This window comes from Canis aureus, chromosome 9 (genome assembly GCF_053574225.1).
Source record: "Canis aureus isolate CA01 chromosome 9, VMU_Caureus_v.1.0, whole genome shotgun sequence".
In the NCBI taxonomy this organism is placed as follows: domain Eukaryota; kingdom Metazoa; phylum Chordata; class Mammalia; order Carnivora; family Canidae; genus Canis; species Canis aureus.
The window spans coordinates 4324131-4343310 of record NC_135619.1 but is presented as its reverse complement, the minus strand read 5'-3'; the positions used below and the strand labels follow the sequence as shown (position 1 = coordinate 4343310).

The 19180-nt window shown below is 53.4% G+C and overlaps 1 protein-coding gene across 1 annotated transcript in view; it reads left to right on the top strand.

Annotated features, from left to right (window-relative positions):
* The window catches only part of FBLN5 (fibulin 5), a 69623-nt gene that overhangs the window by 41035 nt on the left and 9408 nt on the right, over positions 1-19180 (top strand). Inside the window, exons 5-9 of the mRNA XM_077908512.1 lie at positions 5269-5391; positions 8454-8570; positions 12149-12268; positions 16408-16530; positions 17440-17566. Coding sequence (XP_077764638.1) covers positions 5269-5391; positions 8454-8570; positions 12149-12268; positions 16408-16530; positions 17440-17566 — 610 coding nt within the window. The remainder of the gene's footprint in view (positions 1-5268; positions 5392-8453; positions 8571-12148; positions 12269-16407; positions 16531-17439; positions 17567-19180) is intronic.

Here is a 19180-nt window from a genome sequence, read left to right as displayed (position 1 = left end):
GTGACGCAGTCCAGCAGCGGGCCTGAGACTGGTTTCAGTGGGAGGCCTAAGAATGTGCCATTGTTACTTTCTTCTTTCTTATCAAAAGCCCCATTAGCTTGAGCAAGGAAGGAATAAAAATGGGCTGGGAAAACATGTTGTTTCACTGGGCAAAAATTTACTACCAAGGAAATGATTTTGCCATTTCCAAAAAAGGCTTTTGAAAAGGTATAGCCTTCCAAATACTTCTGGACGGTCTCCCCCTGTGTCACCCAGTGAGAATGTTTCCCTTTGGCCAATGACTGTTCTCACATAAGAACAGAGACATTCCTCTGAGGTTGTGTACACAGGTTCGCCAGGGTGACCCCCTTGCTTGTTCACAGTATCGGAGAACCGAAGACACGCAGGAGGGAGGAGTCATAGGTGGGGTAAAGGCTGATCCCGCTTTGGCTGTGGAATTCAGTGAGATGCACATACTCCTGGGCATCTGGGCGTCTGGACGTCTGCAGTTACAGACTTGTAGATGGACCCGGAGATGCCAAAGTGCAGAGAGGGAGACTGACCCCCGTGAGGGAACGTACCCTACCCTTTGGCACTTGTGTCCCCATCTCCTGCTGGGTGTCTACCGCTCTGGGGGCGGGGAGTCCCTGGCTCTGGCTACGGTGGAACGAATCCTGCCCCGCAGCCCGCGGAGCCCCAGTGCCGTCATTGTGCTGTCTTTGGTGAATCCCAGATCAGAGCCTGCAGAGGCAGAGGCCGTGCGTCGCTCCTTTCACGGCTGTTAGAAATAGCACCTCATGTGGGAGGGGGGAATAAAATCCCCCGGGGGTACCCTGCCTGTGCTGGGTGGTGGTGATAGGATCTGCGCACACTTTAACTTATGGGCCCTGCTTCGCTCCATTTGTCAGGACACCGGAGGGTCTGGGAGGCTGATGAACTTGCTCTGTGGTACTTACTTACCAAGTGCGGAGCCTGGATTCACATCTAGCTCCGCCTGCCCCCGAAGTTATTTTTTACGCACTAACCCTTCCAGGGGAGGTCTTGGCCCTTTGGTCTTTTTCCCTCTTAGGCTTTGGTGGGGGGGCAGGATGGCTTAGGAAATGTTCTCCCCGTGGGCAGGGATGAATCATTGGTTTTTGTTTTGCATTGTCTTGCAGTTTTTAAAGGACCTTTAATTTCAGTTAGGATGTGTGCTATGACAACGGTTTAAGTGTTTTCCCTTTGACTTTCAGGAATGAATCCGGAAATGGAAATGCGTGTTGGTATATGATAGCTACATTCACATATAACTAATAGGTGGCATACACGTGCGTGCTTTTTATATTCCATCTGATTTATGCATATGTACGGCAGCATGTTTAGTCTGTTGCGCCTCCCTGTTGAGATCTTTATATAATAAACCCATGAACCAGCACTCAGACTGTGGTCCCTCCCCGTGGCGTTGCCTGAGTCAGCCTGGAAGACTTCATTTGTTTTGTTGTCTGGGTTGTCAGGCGGTTGCCTTCTGATGTCTTACAGCCAGTTTCTCCATCTGCCGCCTCCGTGAGATCCCGCCTGGACCCGACAGACATCCTTCTTCCCACTGCCTTAGCGCACCTGATACTTTCTGTCTGGCTGAGGACCTGAGACGCAGCTAGCCGTGGGAAATCCCATAGGAGCATCCCGAATCTGTGGGCCGCCGTCCTGAAGTGGGGGCGCTCCCTGAGGCCGGCGGCCTCATGGGGGGCGTCAAGGAGCTGATGGATTTTGCTGACTTTCAAAAGTGAGCAGTGGTTTCAGATTGAGGATGTTTCCAGTGAAAGCCACTCTGGAGACATGTGAAGGAAGGGGTGCCAGCCCAGGCAAAGCTGCAGCACTTGGTGCAGAGGATGGTTTCTCCTGGGCAGGTGCAGCACTGGCTGTGCTGTGCCACCAGGTCCTGGAGACGTGCGTGACCTCTGTCCTCTGGTTGCCGGGGCACTGGCCATGTGGACCGCAGACAGACAGTGCCGCACCTGTGGAGAGATGAGCCATGGGGGCGCTGGTAGAGTCCTCCAGGTGCCCACGCAGTCGACGAGGGCCACAGCTCCCAGGAGCCAGCCAGGGGGCGGGCCCAGGACACGGAGGACGCAGACGGTCCCCTTCTTGGAGGGAGGTGGAGGGAGAACCCTCCAGCCACCCTGGGGCTTTGGGAGGCCACATACGTGCACACATTGAGCCATAGTGAGGGAGGGAGGGAGGAAATAGATAAAGCACTGAATGAACAGAGCACCCTGGTTTGGGAGACTCTTCATAAGGGTCCCACAGGGAAGAAAGTAGTGGGCATGGCGTGGGCACGACGATAGTGATGCCTACTCAGGGTGCCGTAACTTGTGATTTTCCACGGATGCAGAAAGGGACGCGTTACCAAAGAATGTCCTTGGAGTGGTTCGATGTCGCTTTCCTCTTCTGTTATTGAAGTCTGATGTATGTAATGTAAGCGACTGGGCTTGAGCTGGAACGTGTGGTGAGTCACTGTGCCCTGGAAGATCCCCACAGCAAGAACCTTCTGGTTTCTGCTCCACCGGGTGTATAAGCTAACCACGGTGGTTTTGTGGGTTGTTTTTAAAGTCCACACACCCCAGGACGCTGGCTGGGGCAACTCATCTGGGGACTTCAAGGCCATAATGGGTGTTGTTCATGTGTTCATTCATTCGTTCATTCATTCATTCATTCATTCATTCATTCACCAAATAATCATTGAACATTTACTGTGGACACAGCAGGACACTAGGTTATGTTTTCAGGATATAAAGGTAAGATGCACCCTCCAAAAAACTCCAGGGACTTGTAGGATTCTCCAAAAAAAAAAAAAAAAAAAAAAAAGTATATATTGACATTCCATTTGATGAGCAAGTGAGAGTTTAAAATATAGTTTTTCCTTGAACGTGTGTCAGCAGACATGCAGTTATTCTAATCAAGTGAATTCTTTACGTAAAAGCAGGGGAGTTTTTTTTTTTAAACAATGAGTTTTAAAGATGCAGTTTGTAGGTTCACCTAGTTTGCAAGCACCCTCGGGAGTGTGCGTGTGAGCCGGCGTGCCTGCTGGAGCCTGCTGGGCCCACTGGCAAGGCTCTGGTTTTTCCCTGCAGGAGGCCACCACCGCCACATTGTGTGTGTCACAAGTTACACAAACACAAGAGTCTTGAGAACCTGCTCTCACCACGTCTGATGGCTTTTGTCCCCTTGAATCTCTCTCTCCCTTTAATCCTCTCTGGGCAGGAAAAAATGTGCACAGATTCCTAGGGCCATGCTGTTCCCAGGGCACAATTGCCATCATCCATCACCCCCCGGCTGGAAAAATGTAAACATGTGCTGGCTGATAGTGGTGTTATTTATTATCATAGTGTTCGATATGGATTTGGGCAGGAGTGGCTGCCGGCCAAGCATTATTCGCTGGTCCCCCTGGGAGGCTTCGAGGGGTGGGCAGGACTGGGGGTGGAAGGGAAGCCGAGGGCAGAGGCAGGAGCTCTTGCAGCCAAGAACAGGTGGGGGTTTGCCACAGAGGCTTGCCACGGAGGCTGCACGTCGTCATGGGGCCGGGGGGCGTGGGGGCTGCCAGCATCTTGGAACCAGGTTCTTGGAGCCTTGGTGCCTAGAGGACTGAAGCCTGGTTTCACCCGATGCCCACACACCTTGATCATTTGGGGTGGGGTGGAGATTGTGTAACGGTGTCAGGCCAATGTGCTGCAGGTGACCCGCAGGTGTCATCCAGGCCCCCGAGGCCATGGCTTACCTGACCCATGGTTCCACTGAACCCGTTGAGGCTACTTCTTGTGCTCGCGGCAGGCAAGACTCTGGGCCGTCGCCCAGGCGCCCCTACGGTCTGTGAGCTGCAATGTCGAGAGGTAGACAGTTTTCCAGGAGGGACAGGAGAGGCGGTGAAAGCTCAACCCTCTTTTCTGCACCTCGGTATCACCTTCTTCAGCTCCCTCTGGACCCACAATGTTCTTGGGGATATGACCCCTGTCCTTCCTGCCACAGAGGGCTTTGGAGTAGGTGGGCAGGGAAGCCTGGGCCCTTAGCTCAGAACTTACTCTGTCAGCACAGTTTTTGCATCTGTAAGTAGGAGGTGTGAGTCCTTCTCCCAGGGCGATTGTGAGAATAAATGTGGCAGCATGTGTGAGGTGTCATATGTGCATGTGGCATCTGCACACAATACACTGCAGATGGAGTACACACAAGACTTCTGCAGGCCACATTACATAGCACACATGCACATGACACACATGTGGCCTGTGTACACCACATAGGCATGCTGCACAGGCTTAGTGAGTAGCTTTTATTTTTTTTTAAATTTTTTCCCTAGACTTTATTTATGTATTCCTGAGAGACACAGAGAGAGAGGCAGAGGGAGAAGCAGGCTCCATGCAGGGAGCCTGATGTGGGACTCGATCCTTGGACTCTAGGATCACGTTCTGGGCTGAAGGCAGGTGCTTATCCACTGAGCCACCCAGGTGTCCCTCAGTGAGTAGTTTTAATAGTATTTCCAATTGCAAGTGGTCCTTTTGGAGGAAAAGACGGAGATGAGCCAACCCGAGGGCAGTAATGAGGGGAGCAAAAGGCAGGTGCCCTGAGGAAGCACAGACAGGAAGGCGGGCTGACAAGGAGGGGAGGCGCAGGTGCAGGGCCGGGCAGAGCCGGGCGCTTGAAAGGTCACGTGCAGTGAGTTAAAAGATGAATGTGTAGGGAAGCCAACGGATGGCTGTGGGCAGGTGGCATTGCGTGGAGGGCAGCGGGTCAGCCCTGGGGGCTGCAGCTGCAGGGAGACCACAGGGCCCTGTGAGGCTCTGTGGCAGGGCAGGAGGCCCAGGCTGAAGGATTTCCGTGGACGGAGGGTCCGATCCCACGGCTCCACCACTCCCTTCCTTGAGCGGGAGCTGTTCCCACGCAGGTGCACCACAGACCCCTTAACACCTGAGTGAGTGCACCCACGGCCAGATGTGTTTCCACATCGAGTCATGGTTGTTTTCAAGGTGACCTGCCTTCAGAAAGGGATAGGACAGGAGGCTAGACGAGTCCCCAGGGATGTGTGTACCCTTCGTGGCCGTTTTCTTCTGTGGATCTCCAGGCAGCACACGAGGTCTGCCCCCCACATAACAGTCAGGGCCTCCGTGTGGTATCCACCAGGGAGGCACCTCCATCTCCTTGGATGGAGCCTGTAGCCGGTATCACCTTTGCAGCGGGACAGAGAAGCAGCTGGCACCACCGGTGGCTCCAGGGCTCTGGGTAAGTGTAGGTGACCTTGTCTGGAACATGTTTGTGTTACAGATGTGGACGAGTGTGCAACGGATTCTCACCAGTGCAACCCTACCCAGATTTGCATCAACACAGAAGGAGGCTACACCTGCTCCTGCACCGATGGCTACTGGCTTCTGGAGGGCCAGTGCTTAGGTAACCGCTCTCTGGGGCTTTCAGGGACTCTGGGAAATCGATGGCTGCAGGTGGTGGTGTAGAACCAGGGCCCAGCCGGCTGGCCTGAGGGTGCTGGGCTTCTCTTGGGTGGGGGCCAGCGGGGTAGGAGCCTATGGAGCTTGCCTGGCCCTTTTCAAACCACCTGTGACTGTCACCGTCAGTGTCAGTAGCGGAGTTTTTTTTTTTCTTTTTTTTTTTTTAAAGATTTTATTTATTCATAAGAGACACAGAGAGAGAGAGACACACAGGCAGAGGGAGAAGCAGGCTCCATGCAGGGAGCCCGACGTAGGACTCGATCCAGGGACCCCCGGATCACGCCCTGGGCTGAAGGCGGCGCTAAACCACTGAGCCACCAGAGCTGCCCAGTAGCGGAGTTTTTGAATGTAATGTTTAAGGGCCCACAGTTGGTTTTCCATAGACTCACTTCCTGTCTTTAGGACGTTGGCATCCCAGGCAGGAAGTGATGAGGGGTGAGGATTATTCTATCTTAGGTCGACATCATAGTGAGGGGGGGAACCCTTGCTTAGTCACAGAAACATTCCAAGTCCCAAATCAGGATCAGAAGATCCTGACACTCCCCCACCCCCAATACCCACCCCCCAGGTCTTTTTTTTATTCCCAAGGAATCAGTCATTGCCAGTTGAGAATTTTGCCCCTTGCAGTTGGCATCTGCTATCTGATCTCTCGGTTTATTTTTACTGGAGGGTGATTTTCCTTTCTTCCCCTCTGGTTTCGCTCCAGCCAAGTGAATGCATTCATAGCAATTGCTTGCTGTCACTTCAATTCTATTTCTAGGGTGTGATTTCTAATGCTGTGTTTCCTTGGAAAAGCCTTAGCAGTGTAAGTTCTCTAAGACACTGTTCTGATGCCCGAAAAATCCATCCTGGAGGAGCTGAGAAACAAATCCAAACAACATCATGGAAACAAAAAGAAAGAAAGAAGGTTCTTTTTCTCCAAGACACTCCCGATTAAGACTTGAGTGTTGGTCGGCTTTAGAGCCCTTCCCAAAGCATCTTGGGGGCCTGACAGGCTAGACTGGACTTGGCGGGATTCTCCTTCCTGGGCATAGGCACTGAAGGGCGGGCTGCACACGGGCATTTGTGAATATGATGGTCACTGCATTTAAACCAACCTTAGCGATGATGGAAAATTTGATGCTACTGATTTGAACATAAGCAGATCAGTGTGAGTGAGTTATTTGTGTGGGAACTTAATATGTCGGCTCTCAGAGCTGGAAGGGATGTTAGATATTATGTCATCCAATTTTTATAGAGTTGGAGACTGAGACTCAAAGAGGGGGAACATTTTGAACAAAGCTGAGGTGAGTGAGTTGGGCCTGAAATCTGGCTCCTCTCTCAGTCCAGTTTTTCCTCCAAGGGAAAGGGGAGGCTAGAGAGGACCGGGCAAGCAGTACACGGCCCCATGAAGGAGACTTCAGGGCCGGAGGCCCCTTCCCCATCTGAGGGGGACCAGGACCTGGGACACCTCTCTCCTTGGGAGGGCTGTTCTCTCCCACAGGGCTTGAAGCTTTGGGGGGGATGTTCCTGGAGCCCTAACGTGGTACCACGTGCACAGCCTGCTCATACTCCACATCCTAAGTGAAGATGTCTCCCAACTGTGGCTTAGCTCATGCCTTCTCCTGGCCACATCTTCTTTGCCTTCCAAAACCTGGATTCCATCCCCGTCTACCACCCCTTCTGTGCACCTTGGAGGCTCTTGCAGAAAAAAGGAGGCGCTGGGGGCTGCTTTTCCTGCAAGGTACCCTGAGGCAGAGGGGGGCCCTTTCCGGCCTCAGTGACTGTGCCCTGACCTGGGAACAGTCAGGACCAGCAACTGTCAGTGTGCTTTCCCAGCAGGCGCTGCAGAGTACTCGGTGGGTCCTGGGGAGGAGGGCTGAGTTCCAGGTGGTTGCTGCTCAGATAGAGAACAGAGTCACAAGGGCTAAGCACGGCCTCTGAGGGGCTGAGCAATAGGTTAGGTGGAGGTAGGTGAAGGTAGGCTCGTTTGTGGCAGTGCGTGTAGAAACCAGGTACAAGGACAGGTTCTGGACTGGTCTCCAGGGCCCTGGCTGGATTCTGGTTCCAGAGGAACCGGGGGCCCAGGAGGAAACCTCTGGGGGAGATGGGTATAATGTGATAAGGCCCAGTTACTGCTGCAGTTGGATCCACTGGTCACAGCAGGTGCCTGGACAGGTGAGGACTTGGTCTCCCTCTGTGGGTGTCACTTGAGGCATCCCATCACACAAGAGTGAATCCTCTTGCCCATCAGCCCATTCACTTGGGGTAATGGGGACTGCTTTTCCAATGACATCAGGCTCCCCGTTGACTGGCACATGTCAGCAGCAAGGACAGGTTGCCCAGATCTGCTAAAAGCAGCCTCCATTCACCCACAGAACTGCTTGCTCAGGGTGAGCCAGCCATGGCTGGGAAAGGTGTGCTTGCCCAGAGTTTTAGTTCTGCTCGGTGCAAGCAGGAGATCCAGGGCGAAGCCCGGCATCCTTGTATCACTGGATTCGTCAGTCTCCTGACTGTGGTGCTGCTGCTTGCCAGGGCCCGCACTTGCTCTTATTCCTGAGAGCTAGACAGATACGGCTAACAGCTGGCGAGGGGTCTGTTGGAGCACAGCTGTGCACTCCTCTTGCACTCTCAGCCACTTGTCCCTTCCTGAGGTGCTGAGACATCTCTTCAGAGTCTTAGAGTAGACTCTTCATGTTGGGTAAATCTTAGCATCGAAGATTGGAGTTGGACAGAATCTTGGAGGCTGTCTTGCCCCGCATCCTTGTCTGAGCAGACATTTCTTCTACAACCTTCCAGACAGGTGCAGGTGTTCATGGGACCGAGACAGGTCAGGAAGGGTGGTGGGTGGATGGAGCCTTAGACCCCGGAGTGCATCACCATCCCTGACATTCAGTGGGTCCTGGCTTTCCCTTAGTTCCCCTTCCTCTCATGGTCCTGCTCTCGAAGAGGTGGGCATGCATGATGCTGGGCATGACCCCTTGATTGGGAAGAAATGTCTCACCTTGCTAGTGTTTCTCTTTCCAGACATTGATGAATGTCGCTACGGCTACTGCCAGCAACTGTGTGCAAATGTTCCTGGATCCTATTCCTGTACGTGCAACCCTGGCTTTACCCTCAACGAGGATGGAAGGTCTTGCCAAGGTATGTGACGCGAACGATAACTCGAACACAATGTGAAACACTAGACGCTGTCTGCTCCAGAGTCTGACAGTTTCCGTGGTGTCTGTTCTTGCTCATGGTCATTGTGCTTGCAGAACCTTGAGGTCCAAACTAAGGTTATGGGAAACATCTCAAAAAAGCACCACAATCATCCATCAACTGGGGCTTATGATTTCATGGATTTGTTTCTCTCCATGTGTCTACTTTCCAGAAGAGGTCTTGCCAGCTTTCTGGGCTAATTGGAAATTTTCACACATGTCCTATAGCCTGAGTTCAATTTTTGATGCTTGGGGAGCAGGGTGGGGGCTGTGTGTCAGGAAGGGCTCTTGAGCCTTGGTGAATTACACAGTAGACACCCTCTGTGCAGGGGTTTCATGGCCAATTTCCATGGCTCTCCCTCCAGTTTTCCCTATGACCCATGCTAGCAGGGCCTGTGCCTTAGTAGAGTCCAGGGGGTGATGATAATTTCCGATTCAGCATTCCCCACAAAACCGGAGTGAAACAGAGGCCCCTGGGGGCTCAGCGGTTGAGTGTCTCCCGGGGTCCTGGGATTGAGTTCCACATCGGGCTCCCTGCAGGGAGCCCACTTCTCCCTCTGCCTGTGTCTCTGCCTCTCTCTCTGTGTCTCTCATGAATAAATTAAAAAAAAAAAAACAGTGAAACAGAGGTGTTGTTTTTGTTTTTGTTTTTTTGAGAGAGAGAGAGAGAGAGTGAGAGAGAGAGAGAAGGGGGAGGAGGGGTAGAGGGGGAAGGAGAGAGAGTTTCAAGCAGGCTCCCTGCCCAGCCTAGAGCCTGATGTGAGGCTGGATCTCACCATCCTGAGACCGAGCCCTGAGCGGGAGCCAAGGGTTGGACGTGCAGCCACCTGAGCTGCCCAGGTGCCCCGAGACAAAGGCCTTCTCTGAGTTTTACATGATCACTTCAAATACTGATAAGTGAGAAAACACAACACATGCCTTCTGCAGTCTCCATCTGGAGGTTTCTTCTGCCCAAGAAGTGAATGGAGGCTCCAGGCCCAAGGAGTCAGTGCCAGAGCTGCCCGGCCCCGCCCCGGCTGGGCCTCTAGCCCCCTGCCTGGCTCTGTCCACCGTGGAGGTGGGACTGGAGACGCAGAATAAAGGCTTTGTTTGGAACTTGCCACCAGGTTCTGCAGGGCCCATTTCCTTGTCACACCATTTGAGGTCTGGCGGAGGGCTTGGCGCCAGCTGGTTGGAAGATATTATGTTTCCATTAGCTTAATCGTATCTAAATCATTGGGTAAACAGGAAGGCATCGGCCCTTAAAGGGGCTGATCCTGGACTCTTTGTAAGTCTTTCCTCCAAAGCTGGTTCTGCTTATTGTTCCAGAAGTCTCCACCGAGTTCCTCTTGCCAGGGGAGGTGATTTTCTTCTGAGAACCAGGCGGGCCCTGGAGGTTGAGGGAGCTGATGGGACAGGGGCCCTTCCTTCCCCCGGGCCCTGGGTGCTGGGAGGAGCACATAGGGCAGAGGCGGCTTCTCTGCGCGGGGCCGGGCTGGGAGGGCAGCATGGCTTCCACCCAGAGGCTGGCGAGGCGCTTCCAGCACCCACAGAGAACAGCTGACGCCCGCCCGGTGTCCTTCAGGCGTCTCAGGGACAGGCCTGTGATGAGACGCAGGTGAGACACCTGGCGGTGCCAAGTCCACAGCGCGCCAAGGCCTGCACACCGGCCCCCAGCCACTGGGACATTGCGTCAGCAGCATCCTCGGCCTAAACAGGGGGTTATGTTCTCTGTTGAGCTCCTGGAATCCTTCTGCTTCATTCAGCAGGGCACTCGGGTGTGCGGGACCCAGGAGGCACAGGGCTGTGGGACTGTCGTTCCACAGGGGCAGCTGAGAGCTTAGAGAGCCAGGCCACAGCTCCCTCATCCTGGTCAGCATGTGGCCGGAAGCCAAGGACACCAGCCCTAAAACTGGGCAGTGCCATCCTGCCTGGACTGTACTCCAAGGCCCACCGCCATGGCATTTCCTGGCTTCTTTCTGGGGTGCAGAGCCTCCAAGTTCTGTTGGGGAGACTGGGGTCTCACTGGGCCCTCCCTGCAGAGCCCCGCTTTTTGTTTTGTTTTGTTGTTTCTTTCTTTACTCCCTCTAAAAGCTCCAAGGAGGCAGGAGTTGTGTGGGCCCAGGACCAGCTCTCCCCATTAAGAAAAGTTCAAGCTGTTCCCTATGAAGGTGTCTCACTCTGAAAACACCCAAACTGCTGTCCAGAGCCTTAAGAGGTTGACCTGGACTTCGAAGGGGATAGAAACTCTCTCAGCTGGGACTTGGGTCATTGGCATATAGAGCTAGGGAGAGGATGTGCTTAAAAAGGGTCAGCCAGTGCCAGTACAGAAAGGGGCTCCCTCCTTCCCCTCCCCTCACCCCGCTGAACTCTGCAGGATAACTCATGGGTGTTATGGGGGGATCCCCAACTCAGGTTCCAGTTCCAGCTCTGGTCTTGTCACTTCAGGGACTTGGACATATCTACCAACCTCAAAGCAACCTTAAAATTATTGATGTATCAGGGATGTACAATCAAGTGCACATTAAAGGCACATTATTTCATAAACGTTGCCACCTGTAGACCCCCATGCAGCCATCACCACACTCAAGGTGATGAAATATTCCATTATCTAAAAGGTTCCTTGTGCCCCTCTGTGGTCCTCTCCTTAACCCACTGGGCCTGTAAGACAGGGCTGTGGTCCTTGGAAGGGTTTGGCACATGTGAGATCCTTTGGTCCTAATGAATGACATTGTTAACGAGCCATTGTCTCAGCTCAGGCTGCTGTGATAAAATACCAGACTGGGTGGCTTACGCAACAGAAATTTATTTTCTCATAGTTCCTGAGGCTAGAATCCCAAGGGCAAGATGCTAGCACAGTCAGGCGCTTGTGGGGGCTCTGTCCCCGGCCCGCGGATGGCTGCCTTCTTACCATGTGCTCACATGGCTGAGGGAGCAAGCGTTAGCCCTCTGGTGTCCACTCTCATAAGGGCACAGTCCTATCGTCAGGGCCCCGCCTGTACGACCTCATTTAACCTTAATTACCTCCCAGGTGCCCATCTCCAAATATAATCATGTGGGGGTTAGGGCTTCAACATAGGAATTTTGGGGAGGGATGCAATTCAGTCTCTAGCAGTGATAGACTTGTAACTGGAAGGGTCATGGTTATTCGTTGACTTGAGACTTTGAGGTCAGCGGTGGTGAGGGAAGAGCCAGTCAGCAGGATAATGCAGCAGGTGATGAGAAAGAGCAAGTGTTGCCTGGAAACTCCTGTGGCTGAGCCTTGGAGCCTGGCCTTCCTAGGGGGAGTATGTGGCTACATGCATGCACATGGGTCTGATGTGTACACAGGCCTTCCAACCCTTCCAGCCTCTGAGCACAGAGGCCCTGGTCCTCCTGGGAACCCTCCGGGGTCTGCGCTCCGGATCTGGTGGGTCCTGGCTGAGATCCTTGGAGCCTGGGAATCTGGTCTCCTGGTGCCAGCAGATTTTGTGGCCGGTGCGTTTTCTGCTTCGTCTGTTTCTGTTGTGAGGATGGCCAGTGATGGGTTGTTGCTTTCCACAGACGTGAACGAGTGCGCCACTGAGAATCCCTGTGTGCAAACCTGCGTCAACACCTACGGCTCTTTCATCTGCCGCTGTGACCCAGGATATGAACTTGAGGACGATGGCGTTCACTGCAGTGGTAACAGGCTTTGGCGTTTGGTGACTTCATCTCTCCTAGGGGGGTGAGGGAGGCGAGGAGAATAAGCACGTCCTTTACAGGTGTTTCCTCTCCTCTCCCAGACGCATCCCCAGTTTGGGATATTTCCCAGGGCAGTGGGGTCATGACCACACCAAGCAGAGATGAGTCACTTCCTGGAAGATGGAGTAGGGCCCCCTCCCTTTATCACTTGGCCTTGAATGCAGAAGCCAACGGAGCTGCCTTTAGGGTCTGACGTGGGGTGAAGAGGGAAAGGAATCACCTGGGTTTGTGTACTGGTTTGAATTATCTGTCCCTACCCAGCGCTGACGAGTCCTGGGGTAGTGGAGATGGTACTCGCAGAGGGAAGTGGTGTCAGTATAGTAGGTCTCTCATGGGGGAGGGTGGGCGGGGCCCTGAATGAGTGAGATCATGTGTGTAAGTGAAAACGCTCCGTGAACCTCTGGACGTCTACGGATGCACACGGCCTAGCTCTAGGCCGGGCACACAGCGTGCACACGATCAGCGGTGCTCAAAGCAGCCATGACTGAATGTTGAATGCATGAATTCTTCATCATTTGTGAGAACATATTGTGGCTCTGTCAGCCTTTCATAAACCCCTTCCAAGACCAAGAAACTGTGATTCTCTGCCAGCGCTGTCTTATGAATGCCATTCTGCTTTCCTTATGAAACCTGTAATGAGAACCTTGTAAGCTCCTACACGCCGTGAGAGTGGGGATGGCCTTTCACTCGCATGAATCCTGTAGCCTCCTGCGCGGAGCCACGGCCAGCTTGTTCTTTCTTCTGTTCTTCCGGCTTCCCCTTCTTTTCTTTCTTTCTTTTTTTTTTTTTTTGTTTGTTTTTCGTAAATACTGTTTTAAAGTCAACCCCGTTGCATCCACTTTTGGCCCTGTGAGCGATTGTGAGTTGGCACAGTCCAGATCAACGAGATGTCCCGCTGTATTCTTCAAAATAAGCGAACCCTACCCGAGGGCGTGAAAATCTGTCCTGCTGAATGGAAAGTTCCTTAATCCTGGTTTCACTGTGACGGGAACTGACCCGGGTCGTGAATGAGACTGGTCTGGTAGCTTCACCGAGGCCCGGGGTGCTGTGGGGACAGAGCTCTCTGAACAACCGAGCCCCCCTCCCCAGGGCCCAGGAGGCCGGAGCCCAAGCAGCAGTAGCAGAGAGCTTGAGGCGGATTAAATGTCTGCCCCAGAAACGAAAAACGTAGCTTCAGGCCTGAAAAGCTACTTTCCTCCTAGATTTCAGTTCCTCCCATGGCCCCCTAAGGACTAAGAGTGGGGAAAGGTTGGCGTTATGAGGGGGATTATTTGTTTCCCTGGGAGTCTGTACACATCCATGGGTGTTTACCGACCATCTGCGGGGGTGGTGCCAGAGGGTGATGGGAGACGGATGGAGCTGTTTCAAATCCTAGCTCCATTCAGTGCTTTCCTTGGCCAAGTCACTAGGGTGGCCATAAAGATGAGAAGAACTGGTGACCTGTGCTGTTCCATGTTAATTTACTTTCTCGGGCAGCCCGGTGGCTCAGCGGTTTAGCGCCACCTTCAGCCCAGGGCCTGACCCTAGAGACCCGGGATCGAGTCCCATGTCAGGCTCCCTGCGTGGAGCCTGCTTCTCCCTCTGCCTGTCTCTCTGCCTCTCTCTCTCCCTGTGTCCCTCATGAATAAATAAACAAAATCTTAAAAAGAAAAGAATTTACTTTCTCTGGGCAGAAGGGTAAGAGACTTCTGGCTACTCAGAGACTTTTACATCCCTGGTGGTTTGGGAAGGATTTTCACATGACTCATTTACCAGAAATGGTCCTCTTCTCCTCCATGACACCCACCTTCCACCTTCCTAAGACTTAGAGTGACCCCTGGCCACCAGAGGCTGTCGGGTTGGCCCAGGATAACAGTGCGACACAGGGACTTTGTTTTCTGCATATCCCCTTTCTCTGCTCCTCCTCTTTTGCAGGAACTGTAATTCTCAGTGCTACCGAGGCTAGTACGGCCCATCTACGCAGCACCAGCTCCTTTCTGGCTATATCCTCTTATCTCTCGGGGACTTGCTAAGCTAAGCTGATCCTGGGAACCATGGCAGGTTGTCACGTCAATGAGTAAAAGTGGCCTCAAGGGCGCTCCTGGCCAGAAGCCAGGCTTGTATTTGAGCTTTTTGGTGGAGACAAGAGCCAGGGCCCTGGTCAAGCCCTGGGGATTGCAGATCCCAGGATAAACCGAGTGGGCCTGGTGGGGCCCCTCTCTACCCAGCAGGAGGTGGAGGCAGGTGCTGCCTTCTCTGTCTGCCCTGGAGCAGCCCCCAACCTTAGAACTCCTCAAATCTGCTGATTTTAAGTCCCAAGCATGATTGCTGAGGGAGACATTACAGCATTGTGTTGACCAGTCATAGGATCTGGAAGCCGGCTGGCTGGCTGGCTTCAAATCCCAGCTTTCCTGCTTACTCGTTATCTACAAACTTAGTCAAGTTACCTAACCTCTGCAGTCCTCAAGTTTTCCTCTATAAGATGTAGCTAGTAATAGCGCTTCCTTCATGGGGCTGAGGTGAGGATTAAACCAGATGCAACATGGGGCGCCTTGCGTCAGTGGAGCATGTGACCCTTGATCTGGGGGCTGTGAGTCTGAGTCCCATGTTGGGTGTAAAGGTACTTAAAAATAAATCTTTTAAAAAAAGATTCATGAGAGACACATGAGAGACACACACACAGAGAGAGAGAGAGGCAGAGACACAGGCAGAGAGAAGCAGGCTCCATGCAGGGAGCCTGATGTGGGACTTGATGCCAGGACCCTGGGATCACATCCTGAGCCCAAGGCAGACGCTCAACTGCTGAACCACATAGGTGCCCCTTAAAAATAAAATCTTAAAAAAATAAAATAAGATGAGGCACGTGAAGCCCTCGGGAGCTACAGGTTTTGCCACCACTTGTGCGGGAGATGTGGATGGAATCTAGGAGCATAACAGAGATCCCAGAGGATACTCTCTGTTGAGGGGCTGAGCCTGGACTGGGAGTCCTGCAGGGCCCCGGGGAGGGGGGGTGCAGGAGGGGAGCTGCTGGAAGCAGATCCTGCCTAGCTGAGCATGCTTTAACCTTTCACGTCAGCGTCCCGGGCCTGCTGGCTCCTAGGCCCTGCCCGGAGACCGCTGGGAGAGACGGCAAGGCGTTTCTCCTCCTCTGACAGGGGAGGCGTTAGGCACAGAACATTCGGGATCAGCCAGTGGGGGACAAGCTGCCTTGTTTGCACTGACACCCTCCCTGGGTGATTACAGCCTCCAGTGGTCTGGGAGGGAGGGAGCAATCCGAGGACATGTCACATGGGGGAACTGGTGAAAGCAAGTTTTCGGGAAACAATAAATGAATGTTTTCTTTGGCCCGCGTATCGAATGAGGCTCAAATGGGGGCTGTGTTGCCAAACTCTGTGTGTGAGGAGGAGCTGGCTCCCCCGAACCGCCCTCTGTGTCTGCTGCCACAGCCTCCGAGTTCAGTGGCTCCCGCTTCCCGTGGCCCCACGACCTGCTGGGGCAGGCGGGTCTGGCGGGGAGGATGCACTCACCCACCCCGTACCACTGCGGACTTTTCTCTCTCGAGATTTTTGGACACCGTGGACATTCCCTGACCTCCTGGATATGTCCCTCTTAGTTGCGATTTTTAGAAATAATATTATTTCTCAATTTTAGGGTGACTTGAGGGCCACTGGCACTAGTGAAGTGGCCCTTTCAGAGGACTGGGGTCAGGGGATGTTTCTTGGGGTCAGGGGAAGAGCTCTGCACCCAGAAAACTCCAGTGGAAGTGGAGGTCATATTTACCTGCTGGGCAGAATGAGTCGGTGATGAGTAGATAGTGTAGCTGAGCCAGAGAGAGTGTTGGAAATTCAGAGACAGGCTTCTGCTCCCTGTCGGGAAGAATATGCTAACAGTTAGAGCCGTCCACATGTCAGCAGGTGTCCTCGTGGGTCGTGAGCTCCCTGTCACCTTAATGTGCAAGAAGTAAACTGCCAACCTCATAGCAACAGACATGCCACCATCTGTGTCAGGAGAGTGTGAGAGCTGAAGAGAAAACCAGTGATGCCCCCAGCCCCGGGTGGTCTGACAGACTATGAGCAGCAGGTGTGACTTGTCGCCCCCAGATATGGACGAGTGCAGCTTCTCTGAGTTCCTCTGCCAGCACGAGTGTGTGAATCAGCCCGGCACGTACTTCTGCTCCTGCCCCCCTGGCTACATTCTGCTGGAGGACAACCGAAGCTGCCAGGGTGAGGCCATCCAGAGGGTCCCAGCTGGGGTGGGGGTCACCCGGGAAGGAGGCAGGATGTGGGCAGGAGTGGGTTCCAGGGGCTCCAGGGCAGCAGGCTCTGGCCGGGATTCCTGGCTGCCCAATCCCATGACCCATTCTCTGGCCTCAGAAAGGACACGGCTACTTCTGCTTCTATGATGAACTCCACAGACATGGGTGGCACCCCAAAGGGCCGGTCCGGCCGCCCCAGGAAAGTGTCTATGACCCCTGGGAGGACCCCAATTAGCGTTTCTCTACTGATTCCGGGAGCACGGCCTCCAGGGGAACTCACACAACTGACCTCCGTGTCCCTTTAAGAGTCAGGACCCCAGGCTGGGAAAGGGTGCATCTCCTTCCGATGGCTGCTTGGGCAGATTCCTCAAGCCCCACGGCCCACCTGCTGGGCCAGTGCAGGGGCAGGTGGTGGCTGAGCCTTGACCCATTTCAGCTCCTTGAACCTTCCTTACCTGAACACCAAAGGCAAGAATTCCCCATGTCAGTGCTGGGCAATAGAAATGTACAACCAGTTACAAATAGGAGCCTTATGCGAATTTTAAAAAAAAATAGTTACCATTAATTTTAAGAATACATTTTATTTTATATATTATTTAATGCAGTATGTTTACCATATGTACTCGATACAAAAACTACTGATGAGATACTGCATTCCTTTTTCGTACTGAGCGGTGGAAACCTGTGCCTGTTTTCTACTGACGGCACATTTTAGTTGTTGGCAGCCACACCTCAAGGGCTCAGTAGCCACCTGTGGCCAGTAGCTATCGTACCAGATGATGCACGATTCTATAGTAAAGGCCCAGGCGACCCCCACAGTGCACACATCTCGGAAGGCGCTGTCCCGTTTTAGCCTCTCCTCTACCCTGCATTTCAGATATCAACGAGTGTGAGCACGGAAACCACACGTGCAACCTGCAGCAGACTTGCTACAATTTGCAGGGCGGCTTCAAGTGCATCGACCCCATCCGCTGCGAGGAGCCGTATCTTCGGATTAGCGACAAGTAAGTCCTGGGAGAAACAGGAGTGTGAGGAGGGCCAAGCTCCAGAGGCTGCCAGCACGGCGTGAAGGACAGCGGCCCTGCTGGGGAACCGCACTGCCCAGAGATTGCCGATTGCACACACCCACACCCAGGACATCTTCTGCCCTCCTGTCTTCCCGTCAACATGTTTACTACCCAGTGACACCCATTCTTTGCCATGGAGACGAAGGGATGAGCTGGACCCATGCATCACGTCTTGTAGGAGCGCAGCATCCCACGGCAGTTTTCAGCTTGCAGGGTGCCTCCTGCCCTGAACAAAAGCTGGCAAAGGAGGACAGGGCCCAGCAGGTGGGGGTCCATTGCAGACGGCTTTGCGTGTAGCTAAGAGCTGTGCTTCCAGCCGCCCTGGGCCCTTTGAGGCTGAGCTGAGTGTCAGGAGGCCCCCCACGCCAGCTTCCAGGGCTGGTTCTCCCTGGGATCCTGCAGGCCACCCTCGCCTGTGCCTGGGGAGTGGACCCAGTTCAACTCACAGCCCGCATGCCCCGCATGAGGTCCCCCGCATGCCACTGGAAGCTGCCTGCCTCTGGGACCTGTTCCCTCACACTCCAGCCACCCCCTTCCAGCTCATTTCCTTGCTCCTGGGTCCTGTCCTCCTGCCAACCTGCGCAGGGCTGACCCTCACCGCTGCCCACACTCTGGAGTGCCCAGCCCCCTGACTTGCATGCGCCCCTTTCTGCCGTGTGGAAGGCATTTCTCCCACCGCCACACAGATACATCCCAGATCTTGGCACCACTACCTCCCTCCGCCCCCACAGCTATTTGTGATCCTCCTCAGCTGCCAGTCATCACGCCCTCCTGCAAGCTTCTTCATTTAGGGAGCAATTCTTTCTATGGGACACCTGCCATTCTAAGGGGCCATTTGGGTACCAGGGACATTTTGACTTGGCTATTTTGATCAGCCTTGAAAAAAAACCACAACTTTAGTAATTATTTTTATACATTTCTTTATTAGATGTTTGTTGAGCTCCTGTTACGGGGCAGACACTATGCCAGGTGCCATGGTTCTTGCTGTTATGTTAAGGGAGGAGAAAGACATTTGGCAAATTGTCCCATAAGAGAATACGTGATAATGGACTGGGATGGGTGCTAGAAGCAGGAGGAATGGGAATTTACGGAAGGAAAATGTCTAGACTCGGGAGTCTAACAGCCCCTCTGAGGCAATGACATTGGAGCTGGAATGGGAAGGTGAGTCCATGTGAACAGAGTAGAAGAACAGAGGGAAAAAAAAAAAAAAAAAAAGAACAGAGGGAACAGTATGTGCTAGGGTTACAAGGTGTTGGTGAGCTTGGTGTCTTCAGGGGACGGAGGAGGTCCAGGGGCCTGCAGCCCTACTGAGCGAAGGGGCAGGGGTGGGAGGGAAGTTCACAGAGGCCAGACCCCATTGGTCATATAGGCTAAGGTGGGTGTTTAATTTTTAGTCAAGTAGCAAGGGAAAGGGGTGACCACTGGAGACTCTTCAAGCAGGATGGAGACAGATCTGGTTTTTGTTTGATGATGGGCACTCTGGCTGCTATGTAGTGGCCTGAAGCGGGAGGGAGTTATTAGGCCACCCCAGAGGTCCAGGTGAGACGATGG